The sequence below is a fragment of the Struthio camelus genome, chromosome 4 (genome assembly GCF_040807025.1).
Source record: "Struthio camelus isolate bStrCam1 chromosome 4, bStrCam1.hap1, whole genome shotgun sequence".
Classification (NCBI taxonomy): Eukaryota; Metazoa; Chordata; class Aves; order Struthioniformes; family Struthionidae; genus Struthio; species Struthio camelus.
This window is the reverse complement of record NC_090945.1, coordinates 34,040,462-34,057,757: the sequence shown is the minus strand read 5'-3', so window position 1 is coordinate 34,057,757 and position 17,296 is coordinate 34,040,462. Positions and strand designations below refer to the sequence as shown.

The window sequence follows — 17,296 nt, the reverse complement described above, 5'->3', positions numbered from 1 at the left end:
ACTCCAGATTCTTCAAGAGATTTATTTTTAAGGAAGTTTTTGGAGGGGTTCTCTAAAATTTGGGGTTTTTCCCTAGTCAATTTTGTTAATGAAGTTGTTGCAGCTTCCTCAAATTCAAAACAGTATCTCCCACACATTCAGCAGTTTAAAATATTTCCAGAAAAAATAAAGTTTCCATTTGCCTTGTGGTTTGGTTTAATCTATCCTATTCTATTAAAGGCAAAGAAATTCAAAATCTAGGCTGATATTATGTTTTCACTTACTACAGTCTATATAAATTGCATTATAACCATGGCACCCAGCTCCTGTGACCGGGCAAACATATCTTAAGAACTGGCTTGGCCGAGCAGTTTCCTCCTCCTATTTGGATCCCAAGGAAGATGTATATAGCAACCTCAGAGGTCCCAAGTTAACCATCTTCCTGTGACTGCTCCATGTTGTCACTCTCGCTCAAGGGGTGGGAAGCCCCAACATGAAGCAAGAAAGTGATTTTCCTTGCTTTTCAGATTGAAATGAGGCCTTAAAATTACTTACTTATTAGTTAAAACTACTTATTCAACTTATTTTTTTCCTTTAAACACAATTGTAAGAATTATTCCATAACTGTTGAATGCTTTGAATAGGATTAGTTAAAAAGTAGCACAATACACAACTCTTTCTCTCGCTATATGACTGATTTCTAACAATACTGACATCAATAGCATATGCCTAAAATAAAGTTAAATGAGTTATTTTTAATTGTTGCATCATACAAGGAAAACCTTTACTGGACCTGTACCAAACACTGTGTTGCCTATAAATTCTTCCTTTTTTTTTTTTTTTTTTTAAATCCAATTCCTAGTGTGCTATCCTGTCATCATAAGTTGGCTAGCTGTCCTATACACATAAGGACTAAAGCTCATACTTCTGGATGTTAGCAGTTCTATGCCATTTTTTCCACAGATAAATGCAGCACTGAAATTTAAACCTAAGTGTGTATTTGGCATTGTTATTTTGATGCTTTAAAAACGTTAAAAACTGTTAAAGGTTTCCTTTATCTTATGGCTACTTCGTAGGATAAAAATTATTTGTTAGAATTTTTAAAAATGATCATTTTCCACTGAACTAAAGTTGGAGAGCTGTATTATTTTATTAGGTGATAAAATCAACTTCTATTGGACATTGTCCTCACCTTTTCTGTCTGGTTTGAGGTTCCGATCCACTGGTGGTGGTTCACATTCTGCAACAGGTACTGACCGTCTAGGAGGGGTCTTTGGACTGGACCTGAAACCCATGTGAGCGGGAGGAGGGACTTGCTTTCCAAATAACGGAAAATCAAACGTGCCTGGTGTCATTGGTACATAGTTTGTTTCCTGGATGGGTTCAGTGAAGCTGCTGGAATGCTGTCGTGGAGGAGAGTTGGGATTCATTGGGACATAATTTTCATCTAGTTCTTCACTTGAAACACTTCCCACTGTCAACATGCTTCTGTTTTTCTAGAATTAACATATATTTCCTTTAACAAAATAAGTTATGCAATCAGCTGTGAATCATATGAATCTTTTAACCTAATAAACTCAGATTAATATACTCCTATTGAAACTGAAAAGCACAAACACCGTGCAGCTTGCTTTTTACACAGGATCAAAGAGCATCCAAGCACTCTGTCACTGTTGTGTCTCACGAGATGAAGTCATACTTACAAAGTGGTTGTGGAAGCCTTCCAACGAGTTAGATCTGTCATTCGGAAACGTACGTGGAATATCATAACAGTCTTGAGAACTAATTTCTGAAGAAGCAAGAAGAGAAAGTTGCTATTTACTTCCTGTCATTCAGCATCAGGCCACCACAATCTTTTTATCATTTACTGTCTGCTGCTGAGAAAATACATAAACACACACGCGCACCACGTAAAGCTGTGATCGACAGATTTTATCCATGTACTTGAGAGGATACTACACTACATGCTTGTTCACAGACCAACTTAATACCGCTATCAGTCACTACTTTAAGCTCTTACAGTGGCGTTTTCCATGGCAAGAAATAAAGAAATTTTTCCATTTAAAGTAGCTAAGTCATCTTTTCAAATTGACGAGCATAACAATTCAATGCAAGAGTGGGCTTTGAGATATTGGGCCCTCAAAAGGGAATTCTGTTCTAAAATAAGTAGCAGACATAATTTGAGGGCTAGAGCGAAGTTTTCTGACTTACCCTTCCCTTTTGAAGTGCTGATTCAACAGAATTTAATCTGTTGTAACAACAGACAAATTCCTCCTCACACCTGTACAGATGATCTGCTGCCTTCCCCTCCGCTCTCAATTCCCCCATTAGGTCACCAGGGGCTTTCAGTTTGAATGAGTTGCTACAGAACCAAAGTTCTCACGTTTTTCAGGCTCCTGACTCTTGGCAGTTCACACTAACAAGTTCTTCAGTGTTGTGGCTGCCTCTCTGGCCGGTGGGAATATCTGCGAAATATTTCTGACTCTCCGGTACTCGCTCCTACTCACCTGGGCAGGTGACAGGCTGCCTTACTGTGCAACTGGCTTGCTCTTCTTCCTGACACCAACACAGACACTTTGGGAAAATTCTCTAGTTCCCCTTGCCCCTGAGAAACAGCTCCGAGGTTTTTTGGAAATTTCCACTTCACAGGCAAAACAAACACTTCTGCTATCAAGTATTTGCAGAAAGGCAACTCGTCTTGGGGCAGGGAAACTCAGCTTTGATGAAGGAGTGCTCATTTATCTTTTCCCAGTTTAAGCTTATAAGTAAAACAAAGTAAGCAAGCATCTTTCAGGGTTTTACTTTGTAACTTTAAAATAGTAATAGACACCAATATTATTACATTTAGTCTATGAAATGAATGACAAACGGAATAATGATATCTGAGTACCTCTGTAATCATATCCCTTTTGTATATCGCCTCCTCTAAAAACTCTGTCTCTGTTGTCATCCTCCTTTCTGCCTCACACGCTGTATCTAGCGCAACGCAAGGAATTCTCTTAAAAATCCCCCCAAACATTAGCATCAATTCTAACCAGCTTAAAACTCCACTTTAAAAGTTAACAACGTTATGCCCACCTGCCTTAGGAACCTGAAAGGAATGAAGCTAGCCCAAGAGCTTTTAACAAGGCCAGTATACTGTTACAGAGGACAGTCAAACATCCACTTCCCGATCTCAACCTCCCAAACCTTTCTTTAGTTTCAATTTGAGAGTGAGAGAACACGGGTCAGGGGGTGGAGGTGGACAACAAACACACACACACACACACACTCACACAACAAGACAGGCAGAAAAACAAGCAAAAGCAATTGCTTTTTTGACTAGAAGTAGCTTTACCAGATTTGCTAATATCCAGCTGCTGAAGGAATAGCTGTTATAGCAACACATTAAAAAGCCTGGAAACGCCAACATTTAAACGACTATAAGGACTATAACGAGCAAATTTAATTTCACTTTAAAAACTACATCTCAGGGCGAGAAATGCAAAGTTTTGTGGCACCCAGAACCAAACCAGGGCTCACATGGAAGCAGTGGGTGTATACTAACTCCCAGTGAATTTGGCCAAATGCTTTCAGCCTCAGTGGATTTGGACCACTAGATGCAAGCCTTACTTCAGTCGTTCCGAAAGACTGATAGCAAGCAACAGTGCTCAACTCAACTGTATGAGCTTACTAGCAACAACGATTAGTTCCTCCCTTCTGTTCTCTAAAGACTATTAACACCGTAAAGATATCTACGGTTTTAATTATGTTTAGCTAAGGCTGAATGCCCCAGTGCAACAAACCTACTTCATCAATGTCCCATGCTTTGCTGTTTTGATGGTTTCCTGTAACTTTTTTCCTCTTTCCTACTTATTTTAAACATTAGAACCACAGAAAAGCTTTGTGGAGGGCTACACACTTGTTGTTAAAGGCCAAAACTGCCCCTCGTATAGTTCCTCTGAATGGTCCCATTTTGCTTTCAGACATGCACTGACACCTTAGCATGCGGGGGAAATCCTCAGCTGTCGTTTTGAGACTCCAGCATTTCTAGTCCACGGGGTGTTTCTTCACCAAACTAAGCTTCATAAACTACATCTGCTTTTGCAGTTACAGCATAATAATTTTTTTTACCTATCCATGCTATCTACTACAGACAGAGTCTGAAAATTAAGCTGAGCCATTCTGTCCTTGGTCACCCTCCTTCTTCCTTGGCCAATACTGGCATCCGCAGGAGACCCTGCGAGCCAAATCAGTTACAGCTACATACCTCCAGATAAAATTTGGGGTCTTTCCTCTTGCTGATGACACAGGAGGAGAAAACAAGTTCTACCCAGTTACAGCACCTCCAATCGCATGTCAGATTAACTCATTTCACAGGCAACTTTTCTGAAGCCTGCCTTACAGAAGTGGCACAATTTTTCAGGCGCTACCTTAGGATAGCGGCTGACATTGCAATTGCACCGAAAGAAACACTGCAAGGAGCAGGCTTGTGCTCATCAGACCACTGGACAAGGACAAAGGACTCACATTTGAGGTACAGCGGACAGATGGTTTGTTTGGAAACCTGTTTGATGCTACCTTTAGTTTGAAAATGTTCTCAGGAGCCCTAAGTTACATGAATTGATGGAGGAAAAGTAATAATAAACAAGAGCGCTTCCTGACAAACGTAGACTTTTGCTGGGGCTATTTTCACCAAATACTGAATGTTAACACATGACAAAAATATGTGGACATCCTAGAAAAATTTGTATATGAACATTACTTGATCAAGACTATCTATAACCGTCTTCAAAGATCAACAGTAAACTCTCAGAGCAAGGAAAATGGTCACATTTTAGAAGAGTCACTACAACAGTTAGTTCTGCATAATGCATTTACATTTTTTTTTCTAATTAAATATAAATGCCCAATGCTTAAGGTTTGCTCGTTTCTTTCCAGAAATCCTTACTTGTCTCAGATTTTGTAAGTATAAGGATGGGCATTCCGCTCTGGGCACACAACTCCCCTCAAAATTTTTAAGTTCCAGCCTTTTTCAATCTGTTGCACAAGATTAAGGTCATTTAACATACAACTTCTGCAAGAGCAGGATAAAACAAGGAATACTGACCTTTACGAAAGATATTCAAATCTACAGTTGAAATGGTATTACTGCGTGAGGGCGGCACTCCTGCTGTAGGGATGCAGTAACTATTATCAGTGTCTGAAGCAGTGCGAGTAATGCTACAGGTTTCCACAGGAGATCGATCTGAAGCGTGGTGAGGTTTTGGTGGCCGAGGTGGAGGAATATCTGGAATCGTCTCCAGCTTTGAAGTCTGAGACAACGTTCCTTCTGGAAAAGTTCGTGGAATCTGGTAAGTACCTCCAGGTGTGGGGGGAATGTCATAACTAATGGAGATGTGTCTCATCTGGGCATCTAATGAAGATGCTGCCGATGGGGTATTGAAAACATGTTGCTCTCCTTCTGCATCAGTCCCTGATGGAGATGCTGCCTTTGGTAAAACATCCTGTGAATAACTCCTAGGCAGGTTATAAAGGCTGCAGTCTGCCAACGCCAGTCCAGTACGAGAGGGTGGAGAGTCATAGACTCCTTGCTGCTGAAAAAAGCCATTCACAGCATGCTTGCTCACTGATGGAGCAGGATTTTTGTGGGAGGGTACATTATCATTGCAGTCTGTTTCAGAGGAGGTGGATTTTGCCGAGTCAGTATGAGATCTACACATAAGATCATAAGATTAAAATGTTGACAAACATATAAAAAACAAACATTACAAATAATAAACTCAACATTTAAAATGTAAAAGAATCGAAAAGTCTACCTGTGTCTTCCAGTTTTTTTTTTTTTTTTTTTTAAATAAAGTGCAGGAACAGGATTATTAAACAAACAACAGTACTTAAAAAGAAAAACCCTAATTAATTATATACATACAAATCCATGCATGTTAAACACATAATGACACAAGAGTACAGCTGTAGCAGCAGCTCAACAAGTTGCTGTTTCATAAAGCAAGTGATTTCCAGAAAAATACCAAGCCAGTTTGGAGCAGGGCTTGTTTGTTTGGGAGTTGGGTGACTTTTTTTGTTCTTGCTGGTGTTGTTTTTGTTTGTTTGTTTGTTTTTAAGCTTCTTAGGCCATGCTGCAAACTACTAGCGCTTTAATGGCACCGCTAAAGGTGAGAACATTGCACTTGCTCTCTGGTTTTACAGTACTTGCTGTTTTTTTTTTCTTTTAACGAGTATGAAAAAATGTTAGAGGAAAATAGGATTGTCCGCAACACCATTTAGCACATGCCTGAAGTTACTTACTAACAATACAAACCTGATTCAAAATACATAAAGCAGAGAAAAATAACAGATAAAACCAGAAATAGGAGAAGGATGGCCTGCTCTTACAGAGAAAAAAAAGAAAAAAAAAATCAATCATAGGGTATACATGCAAAGACTGAATGCTTTTGTCTTGAACTTAAGTTAAGGCAGCATTATTAGATAAAACTGGATGGTGTTTGCCTTTGATTCCTCCGGAAACTTCATCTTTTATGAGAATAGCACTCATTAATACTGGTTCTAACCAACAGGGGAAGTAAACCCACAACAAACTTCTTTTCCCGGGTAGAACTCCCCAGTTATCTCACTCCAGACAGAGAAATTTTGTTTTAAGTCTGACTCCTGGTTTAAATGCAAGTCAGAACGATGGCAAGTATTAAGACAGGTGGATTTAACGAAGTCCACACAGTCTTATCAATCATACCGTGATATTTCCTATTCTCATTACCACAGAACCATACCATTGTGTTTATTTATACGTCTATACATATCTATATAGACAGATAGATATAAATGTCTGTATTTCAGCATGCGCGTGTCACGAAGAGCTGCTACCACTTACTCTTATTAAGCTCTATTAAGCAACTGGACCAAATAGCTTACAAAACTTTTCTAAGGAACAGAACACACAAAATCAGCAGTGTAAGTACCACAAGAAGTATTTTCCCCTCATTTTAAGGGGCTCTTTCTGAAGCAATCACAGCCACAACATATTATTCAAATTTCAATTTGTTGATTATATCACAGAAAACATCTTTCTTAAGGGAAGGTTGGATTCATCTCAGTGGGTTCTAGTAATCTGAGAAGAAAGGAATCCAGCTGAGCTATTCATGTAGGTTTCTCTGCTGTCATTGGAGAAATTGAGACAGTGGGAAACACAATCCATTCTTCTTAGATATCTGCCTAAAATTGGGATGAAGAACTCCTGAAGTGCTTCTCTCTCTCCCTGTCAGCTACCAAGGAAATCTATCTGAATAGCTTAGACTGGACAGCTGAAGACAAGAAACCAGTCACCTAACCAGCTGGTTTTTTTCCTCTGTTTAATAGCAGAGAGACTACCTTTCATCAGCTCGAGAGGCTTATGAGAGTTCTTCTCTCGCTTTATGATGCTTCCTTCTATTACCTTGTTCTTTGTTCTTTGATTCTTTTCATTAGAAAAACTATACTAATTTTGCTCTGATTACTGTATTAACGTAGATTTTTAAGTTCTCTCTCACTGGTCAGAACTGGTGTCTAGGTGACTCTAAGTATTAATTTGCATTTAGTTTAACAGACCTCCAAAGAGATGAGCAACTTTCTTATCAAGTATTTATCTCTGGCTTAACCAAGTGAAACTTCCCATATTCCTTATGATGCTGAACACGTTGGACACGTCTCCTTTCTTCGCTAACACTTTACTGTGCTTAGCCTCAGAGCTTCAGAAGTTCAGTAATGAACTACTGCTCTGTTTTACTTTTCACTCTGGTTTCTGAGTGAATGCAAAAGCTTAACATAACTGGAAAAATACAGCATATAGGAATTAAAAAAAAAAAAAAAAGGCGTAAGGCTACAGAGTGCACTACAAGACACAAACATATTGTGCAACTGCTAAGCCATTGAGCTTAGCCCCTTCAGCAGCGCTTCAAATTTACTCGAAAGGTTCACTGGTTCATTCAACAGTTCCTCTCGATTCCAGATGTATTCTTCTAGTTCTGTGGTATGCATTCAGATCAAACTCCCAGCAAAAGTCATGCATGTTTCACATAAGCAAGTATGGCAAGCATCTTGGTCTGCATTTTATACACCATAAAAATAAAATGGGCGGTCTAGAGAAGCAGGACACTGACAACCAATTATAGAACCAAAATGATTAGTTCCAGTTCACTAGGATATACTTTTAAATGCAAGTATTTCCAAAACTACAGAAATAAAATATAAACACTACCATTCACCTTATGAAAACAGTACAGAAATGTGCATAATCAAAAAAGGGTGCGTTCAATTTTGCTTTTCAATTCATGGCTTGTACGTGTACTGGGATCACTTTAATCCATTTAGCCATGCACCAGAACTCAAGTGACATTTAAAGTATTTATGCACACACACAGAGCAGGGGAACTGTCCTTAAAACGTTACCAGTTCTAGGCATTACGGTGGTTTTAAACAGGCTTTAAGACATATTCCAGTGATAACAAGTTATATTTGACTCTAAACGATGCACAACATGCAGGTGCATATAACCAAAGCTCAAGATGCATACAGTGCATATATGATGCCAATGCTTCAGGATTACCCATCATATGTAAACAACAACGCTCTCGTGTTTAAATTTAAGAGTTTTTCTCTTTCTGACTGAATGCTACTTCTTACTCTTTCTTGACCACATGCACTTTTGAAAGCAGACTTTCAAAAACCATGATATGAAGCAGCCAAGCCAGTTACTAGTTTAGCTCACGGCAACAACTCATATCCTCACTACAAGAGAGCATTTTTCATTGAGTGAGTGTATGTGTGTGTGTGTGTATGTGCGCGAGTGCCCGCGTTTTTAAATATTCTTATGGAATTGACTTTCTAGTCTACTGAATTTGCCAATCTGATTATGCAAGTCTAAGTTTGAAGACAGCCTGAAACAAGGGCCCAAAGAGGAGTAGTTCACACAGAAATGAAGACAGGAAATTCAATCTATTAAATTTAAATACTTTTCAAAAGTCAGTATTAACTGTTTGCCACGAGAAGAAGAACATGTACCATTCTGAAAATCTACACTGTGAAGTTGAATCACACGTTATCTCAAGGGAAGTTAAGTTAGGATCAGAGCTCAGGAACAGATTTTACTCTCGCTTATCTAAAGGATCTCGGATGCAGGAAGCTTAATGACTTCTGCATTTATTTTCTTAAGTTATTTGACATTCATAATTTTTCCATGCACTTCAAAACAGCTCCATCCCTTTTGACTTTATAATCTACTCAAAACTGGTTATTAAGATAAGAATTAAAGTATCTTTTCTCCCCAATTTAAAATGAACTTCAATATAGGACAAGGAAAACTATTAGCCCTATTTATAAACAGAGGATGGACCCTGACAAACTCATGGCACTATCACATGTGCAACGCACATCTGCAAATTATGCCAACAGTGGCAAAACTATTCTGTACTCGGTGCTAAGGCTGGACACCTCTTTTTCCATGCATCAAGAAATAACTATACAGCCTGCTGATCTACAAGCACCGTACATTAAGATGCGCAGATCAGATGTGGGACATGGTGTGGGGGCAGGGAGTCACACTCCATATGCTTAGCTTGTGGTGCGGGTGAGTGGGTGCGTGTGCACGCACCTATAGATCTGTGCATTTGGAAGTGGAGAGTCGTACACATCCCAGAAAAGTTTCTGAATGAAATGATCATATAATGTCAAATAAGCAAGCCTGTCCCTATGCACTAAAAACTAATTGCTGACAGAGAACTAGGACAAAGTTTTCAAAGTGTTTTAGCCAGAGGAATAACCATCCTAATTTGAATATGCTGTATGTGGTCTGGCTTGACCACTCATCTTTTCAAGCTGATTCTTTTGCCAGCTGCAGCAATCAATACGACAGATCAAACAGAATACTATAAACAGAAAGTAGCAGCAAAATTGGTCTTGCGTGCCAGTAATCTGGGGCAGAAAAAGCAATCATAGCAAAAAAAAAAAAAAAAAAAAAGTAATAAATAAATAAAAACCAAACAGCTCTATCTTGATTACAGTTATTTCCAGAAAATGGAAGCCAGGGTTACATAGTTTTTTTTCTGTTAAAACTTACGGAACACCATGCAGGATGTCTCAAATAATATTTTCAGGCAAGTTAATGGCTCTGTGATTAATTTCTCACGCACATTCCAAAAAAAGCTATTGTTCACTCACTGCAATGGAATCTTTTTACTTTCAAAATCTTCTAATAGAAGGTATTCCTGCCCTTCTTCAGAGATAAAGGATGACCCTTGGCTGGTTCATAAACACAGGAAAGATGAGGAAGATAGCATTTAAAACCTGAATATACCTCTCGAACGAGTCAGAACAATAAAGATTTTGGAAAGAGTCTTTCATTGCATTTTCTTAGGTACGATCCAAACCTTAAAATCTCACTAAACGCTACAGTCAAACAATACTCTCTTTCAAGTCAATGGAGATCAGGGCATAAAACTGCATTATTTTAGACAAAACACAGCACGGTTAGTACAACTGCAAGTACTGGGTCCAACGATACGTGATATCCTCACAACAGTATACAGGACAGCAATGAAGCTCTTGGAAATTATTTTTCTGATTAGTTTCAAAAGACAAGAACTCTCAAAAATTCCAAACAAGCAGCTTAGCTACTTCCTTTACTTTTCGCAGTTACCCACCTTACCTGTAAAAGAACCCCAAAGCCCTGAAATAAAGTTCATTGATTCTCAGGTTATCTATAAAGTAACATGCAAAAATAGAATAGAAAGAGTGCCTTCTGCATATTGGCAACTTTGAGGTCTACAGGGAAAAGATTATAGCAATAAACCATTCAAGTAACAATACCTGCCTACTGATTTATAACTATTATGCTTTACTTGTAATGAGTATTGGCACACAAAAATATTTTTCCTACAAAGACATAGTAAAAGCTGTATTATCAAATTCATGGATTAATTATTCTAAGTCTAGGAGTTAATGGGAAAATGATGGAGCCATTTAGTAGTTCTTCACTTGTTCAGGGGTGGATTGCAGTAATGCACACAATATTCTCTAACCAATCATCTTAATAATAGGCTACGCAGACAAACAAAGTTCTAAGTCCATAGGAAAGGGTCTCTATCAACTATACTCTGGCCCAAATTTAGCAGAACTTAGCAGGATACCTACTATATCAAACATGAAATATAAACAACTTTCTTAAGGTGAACTCAAACTCCAGCCTAACTATTATTCTGAATTTTCCATATTACAGCCATCTTAATAAAAGGACACAGCTAATCAGCAAACTTCTTTAAATATAATACAGTAAGCCCATCATTCCCAACTGACTGTAATGTTTATGTTCACCACCTTCAAACACGTCTGTAAAAACACCGTTTATTTAAACAACCTCCACACTCCCAAGACTCTATCCATTCCTCTCGCAGTTTTGTCTGTTTTTTCTCCATAGCATATTCTGCCTTCCCCAGCCCCAAAATTCCTACTCTCCTGTATCACCTATGGGTTCCCCAACAAAATCTGCAGGCTACCCACTGTAGGAGACTCTACCTTGCCCTATTTTGTGCCTGTTTTTATGGCCCCCTAAGACTTCACCTCCTTTTACTTAACCCTCAAACCACACAACTGCAGAAGTCATCAGAAAGTCAATTGCACATCCTAACCTTGACAATTCTAAAAAAGCACTCTTCACGTGGTTTTAGAAAACCCCTCTGTGCCCATCCCTTACAGAACCAAACCTGCGCTCTGACATACTTCTGGTAAGCCAGGGCCCTAAAACGAAACCTCATCACTTCTCTGCCAAGCCATTGCAGAAATGAAACGAACCAAAGAACTGGCATAACGTTTAGCAGGAACGATAGCGTTACTCTCAGCCACCAATACCACCAGCTTCTAAACATCATCAAGCATTCAAACCTTCCACACTTTAAGAAACTAAACATGGGGTATCCTCTTCTCTTGCAGGATGTTTTTCCAGCGCGCTGTGCTGCCCGTAACCTGCGCGTTCCATGTGCTGGGGGACCTGCAGGCTCGTCGTGCCTTCTGCTTTACAAGAACGATTGTGAAGGGTGGATGCTTTCCTACCACGTAATCATCAGTAAATGGAGCAGGAAAGTCCTCAGGCACAACAGAGCGAGATAAAAACGCCAAGGGAACAGAGAGCACATGGCATAGGTAAAACTGGCAGAGCATCAAGGTGTTGAAGAAGAAGGCACCGCCACTGAAAGGTATGGCCCTAAGGGAGTATGTGAAATACTCAAGAAAATACTTCCATAGGCAACTATCCTCAGCCTTCAATGCACATTTCTGCAATCACAAAAATAATGCGCAGTTTTGTTTAGTTTTATTTTTCTGGAAATACCTCAGCAGACATTATTTCATATTACTATTAAAAAGAAGCTTGCCAGAGAGATTTATAACATTCTCCCACAGAATAATCAAGGCTGGAAGGGACCTCTGGAGGTCACCTGGTCTAACTCTCCTTACCAGCCCAATTCGTCTAAGCAGAGGCAACTTCAAAGTCAGATGAGGCTGCTCAGGGCCTCATCCAGTCCACTTATTTAAATCTTGAAAAATGGAGATTCCATAAAGTCCCTGGGCAGCCTGCTCCAAGTTTGACCACTATGATCCATTCTGAAAAACAAAGTGATGTCTCCCAGATAGTTACCATCAGCTATCATACTCTGCTATGCAGGAGGTGCTGTACATTTGTTTCAGTTAGAAGCAGCAGTTAGAGGAATACGTATACGTTTCACTGAGCAAAAGTTTTTGATTGTTGCCTTAAAATTTAACATTGCACACTCCTCTGGAGAATTAACTGGGCAGGTACTCTTTATTCAGTAATGAATAAGACTTATTTCAGCTATAGTTTTTTAATATGTATTCTTCAGAAAACTGTTAAGATCTCATAAAACTCAAAGATACACAAACAGAGTGGTTTGTGTCTCCTGTACTCCGAGTTATCACAAAATAATTACCTTCTACTCATAAGGTCTCTTGATTGAGTCTAAACCATGTTAATACTACAGCCACAAATGCCACTTGATGATTGCTATATTCAGTGATGTGGTAACCCGGCAGGTGATAACAAATTTCAGCCTATATTACTGAATCATTCCCATGAAAGGTTCAACTGGCAAAACTGGAGTGCCAAGTACCAGAAAGGCATGAACGCTAAATTCCTCCAGCTTCTTCTGCTTCTAGACTGGACTGAAACACATCAGGGTGCGGTTAAAGAGAGGGTGGTACTTCGCTCTGCGCTACACATCACTCCAGGCTATGAAGTAGTCCCTAGAATCACTGCATGAATCTGACACTTCATAGTGCCAATTACTGTACACACTTTTGAAGAATGTAATATGGGTCTAGTGCTGATCAAACAACTTACTACTGCTACACGCAATTGTTCGAGCACAGAAAAAAAGAGACATTACAGACAATTCCCCCCGCCCCGATTACATGCATCCACATTTTCAATGTCTTGTGAATAAAAAGAAAAGAAATAAGTTTTCAGCACAAACGCCTTGGCCTACGCAAATAAATGCTATTAAGAAAAAAGTCACTTACTTCATAGGTTCAGGTTTTTTACTCTGACAGTTTATTAGCAGTAGGTAGTCTTGAGGATCTTCTTGACCAGAGGAAGACTCCAGTGGGGGGATGTTAATAAGCTGATAAGGAGGAGGTAGGGAAGATTCTGCTTGAATAGAAGGTGGTGAAGTGTTGATGGGCAAGGGTAACTCAGCAGGTGCTTGTAAAGAACTGACAGGTGGCTTCACAGCATCTGCAAGCACAGAAGCATAGTTTTTTTGTTTTTTTTAAAAAAGGATCAAATAGCCTTACAATACTACAAAAGGACTTCTTAACAAAATACACATAAGGGAAGTTTGTCTTCTTTTTTAATTCAAAACTGCGAACTACACGAGCACAAGAAAATCTCAGTCGTGGACGTTAAAGTTGACTTCAGAATCTTCAGGACTCTTCAGATTCTTTCAACTGCAGCCAATTCTGTAAGCCTGCCTTGGAACTAGAGGTGATGCCTTGACCGTATGACTTGTTTGACCTGTTTTCTGGTTACAGAAAGGAGGAGGATGCTGACTGCTGCAGTACAACAGCTAAGAACACGAATCTGTTGTTTCACTCGAGAACAGAAACAGGTCCATAAGGTTACTACTTGAATTCGGCAACCTGAGTCAGCACTTGCATGTATTCACCTCCTTTTGACCAAGGTCACTTCAGTATTCAAGATTAGTTACCAGCAAGAAATGGCCTCTCTCAATGACCGAAAAGCAACAGGAAAGACTTTGCTTTTGCAATGGAAGATCCGTTATGACTATAAAACAAATACAAAGGTACAATAGGTACCATGTTCCAGCAGGCTCTTTTGTTACGTAACCCAACTTTTTATTTGAGTGATGTAAATCAAGTAGTTAGGGTTTTTTTCCCCCCAATCTTCTCTTTGTAATTCTTATCCACTTCCAATTCACACATGCTCTTGACTAAGTTTTCTTCTCCAAATACATGTATCCTGACTGTTAAATTATCTGGGAGACTGGAAAATATTGACATTATCAAGCATTAAACAATCACTTCACTCTTTTTCCTTCTTTCAATGATGCATGAAATAAGAATGACATAATTAAGCAAATGGTTCCATAATTATCAAGACTCTCTTGTACTTGCAACTCACTGTACATTCCAATTTGCGCATCCCAAAAATGGAAATCAGTTACTAACATTGTTTTAATGAAAGTATTATTATCATGCTATCACCATACAGCAGACTGCTCCTTTTTGGCCTACAGGCCAGCTATACCCTGCGAAATCACTTCATCCAGCTTCTGTTTCCTAGCATAACCCTGGGAAGGGCCTGATGAAAAGACCAGAACATAGCCCTCCTGCTTCCAGCTCTGTGTACACAAGGTACAAGTGATTCAGAGGTAGAAACAGGAACATCTGTACTAGCTTTAAACTCCTGTAGCGCTTACACAGGCTCAGAAATTAAATCCCACCACATCCATTTGGGATGAGGAAGTCTAGGGGATGTACGAAAATTCCTCAGCTCAGATAACCTACCTAAAAAGACAGAATAACAAAAAGGAGAGAAAAAGGGCAGGAGACAGGTTTCCTCCCACATACGCTATCCTTCTTTGGCCATGTTTATGGAGAAGCGAGACCTCAAAAGCTACGGTATACCACAATCCTTGCCCCTGACCACACACACACCTTCACAAATCCAAAGGTGGTGGTGATTAGGTCTGCTTGGTGCTGAGGTCACGCAAGGGGAAAAAAAGAAATCAAACAGGATGTCCCTGAAGCTTACAGGGAAGGGAGATGTGTCAGTTAGACCACAGTGGTCAGGAGAGCTCAACAGGTATGTAACAACATGCATATCTGTGTGAGGCTGATGCATTTAGACTAATCATGCACCGACATTCCCAGGAAAGGTAACAGACTCAAGAGTAACAGCCTCTGGGGGAAAAAATAAAATTAAGAAGCCTGAAAGAGGCAACACACAAGGGAAAAGAAAAAAAAAAAAAGTGTGACATTCTTAAAAATAAGTAAAAATAAATTGTGAAAGGAAGCAAGCTGATGAAGTGCATTAGACTAAATACATTGGCTAAGATGTTAAGTCTCCAAAGCCCACTATGCATCTCTGACAGCAGCTACTTTGCAGCTATTTGAACTGAGCTAAAGCAGCAAGGCAAGCCTGGCATACTTCCCCCAACTTTGGGAAGTCTACATCTTCGGGACATCCCAGGGCAGAGGCTGCATCCACTTTCTGTGCTTACCAGCCTCCGATGGACTTTTCATCTTTGAACTTGTCTCACCCCTCTTGAGCACACTGAGATTTTTGACCTCCACAACATCCCGTGGCAATGAGTTCCACCATGTATTATGCATGGTGTGAAAAAGTACTTCCTTTTATTTTAAAACTGCCTCCTGACAATTTCACTTGATATCCTTCAGCTCTTGTCTTCAGAGAAACAGCAACAATTGTCTCCTATTCATAATCTCAATTTCGAATCTTACAGACTTTCTCACAGCTTCACTAAGTTGCTGCTGCTTATTTTTTCCTGGTACAGAAGCCATTTCAGATCATCTTCCCCTTCTCTCTCACCTTTCCTTTTTCTACTAACTCCTTCCTGAGAAAGGAAAACGATTATTGCACAAAATCTGGGACACTTATTGATTTACATAGACATAGTACTTCATGCTGCTCCTATTCTAACCTTCCATTTGCCTTATAACTATTACTGAGCATTAAAGGCGACCCTGTCAAACCACCCAGAAGATTGCCATGATCTCTTTTCTGAGCAAGAATAGCTCATTTGGAGCCCATTAATGTTAATGGAGAGTGAGGAATGTTCTCCTCATGATGAACTGCCTCATTTATTTTAACATAAATACCATTTGACAAACGCCCTGAGCCCTCCTACAGATCTGTGCTTTTGGGGTGGACGGAGTACTAAACTATTAAGGTATCAATTTTCTGATCTGAAATTCATCCTTAGAAATTCATTTTGCACATGTTAAATAGTGTAAGCTAATGCCTGTTTTAAAGAGCAATTGAACTCAGTTTCAAACACTTTACTGCTGGGCTACTTATTACTTGCTTTATCTATTCAAGCTATTTAACATTAGACTATCAAGAAAACAGTAATTTTAACAACAACTCTAATTACTGATAAAATAAACTGAATGCTCTGTTTGCCTATTTGGACATTGTCAAACATTCTCTTCAGCCACTTGCTCATTTATCCCAGTAGCCTATTATGATTTCAAAGAGCACAATAATCAACTTGCTTCCATTTGAATTAGCAGATTTTTAGGGAAGGGGTCGCCTGCACACCAAAGAGCATTTTAAGCCATTTGGTTTGCTCCCAGAGCTCAGACACTATGCCTGCTTTGAAATAGCTGGGAGCTGGAAAAGCATCCAGAATATTTAACATGCAAATGAGTATAACAAGAATCCTATTTTGTTTTTATAATCCCTGCATTCAGTACAGCTAGAAAAGGACACTTTCTTAGAACAGGAGAAGGGTTTTATTCTTCCTTAATTCGTTTGTTAAGAGCAGTTAGTGGCACTATCTCTTCTAGAATTTGTTCACAGGTTTTGTTCTCATAAGCGTCTTTATATTTGCCCCACTAATAAAACAATTGAGAAAATTAATGAGAGGTAAAAAAGAACACTTTTTCCCACAAGTATAATAAAAGGCTCCCCTCTTCCTTCTGAATCACATACATCTTCCTCACTCCTCGTGTTCCGGTACCTGTGCTTTATGAACAATCTGAGTGTGGAAGTGTGCACTGAGTTTTCCCTTTCTATAAA

At 39.3% G+C, this 17,296-nt stretch overlaps 1 protein-coding gene across 11 annotated transcripts in view; it reads right to left on the bottom strand.

Annotated features, from left to right (window-relative positions):
• GAB1 (GRB2 associated binding protein 1) overlaps window positions 1-17,296 on the bottom strand; it is a 101,330-nt gene that overhangs the window by 19,789 nt on the left and 64,245 nt on the right. For 8 of the 11 annotated variants that reach the window (XM_068942142.1, XM_068942145.1, XM_068942153.1 and 5 more), the window contains 4 exons: window positions 13,534-13,747; window positions 5,069-5,673; window positions 1,683-1,768; window positions 1,172-1,475 (listed from right to left, as the gene is read on the bottom strand). In XM_068942142.1, coding sequence (XP_068798243.1) covers window positions 1,172-1,475; window positions 1,683-1,768; window positions 5,069-5,673; window positions 13,534-13,747 — 1,209 coding nt within the window. The remainder of the gene's footprint in view (window positions 1-1,171; window positions 1,476-1,682; window positions 1,769-5,068; window positions 5,674-13,533; window positions 13,748-17,296) is intronic. The other 3 variants (XM_068942146.1, XM_068942149.1, XM_068942150.1) reach the window with 1 other exon arrangement.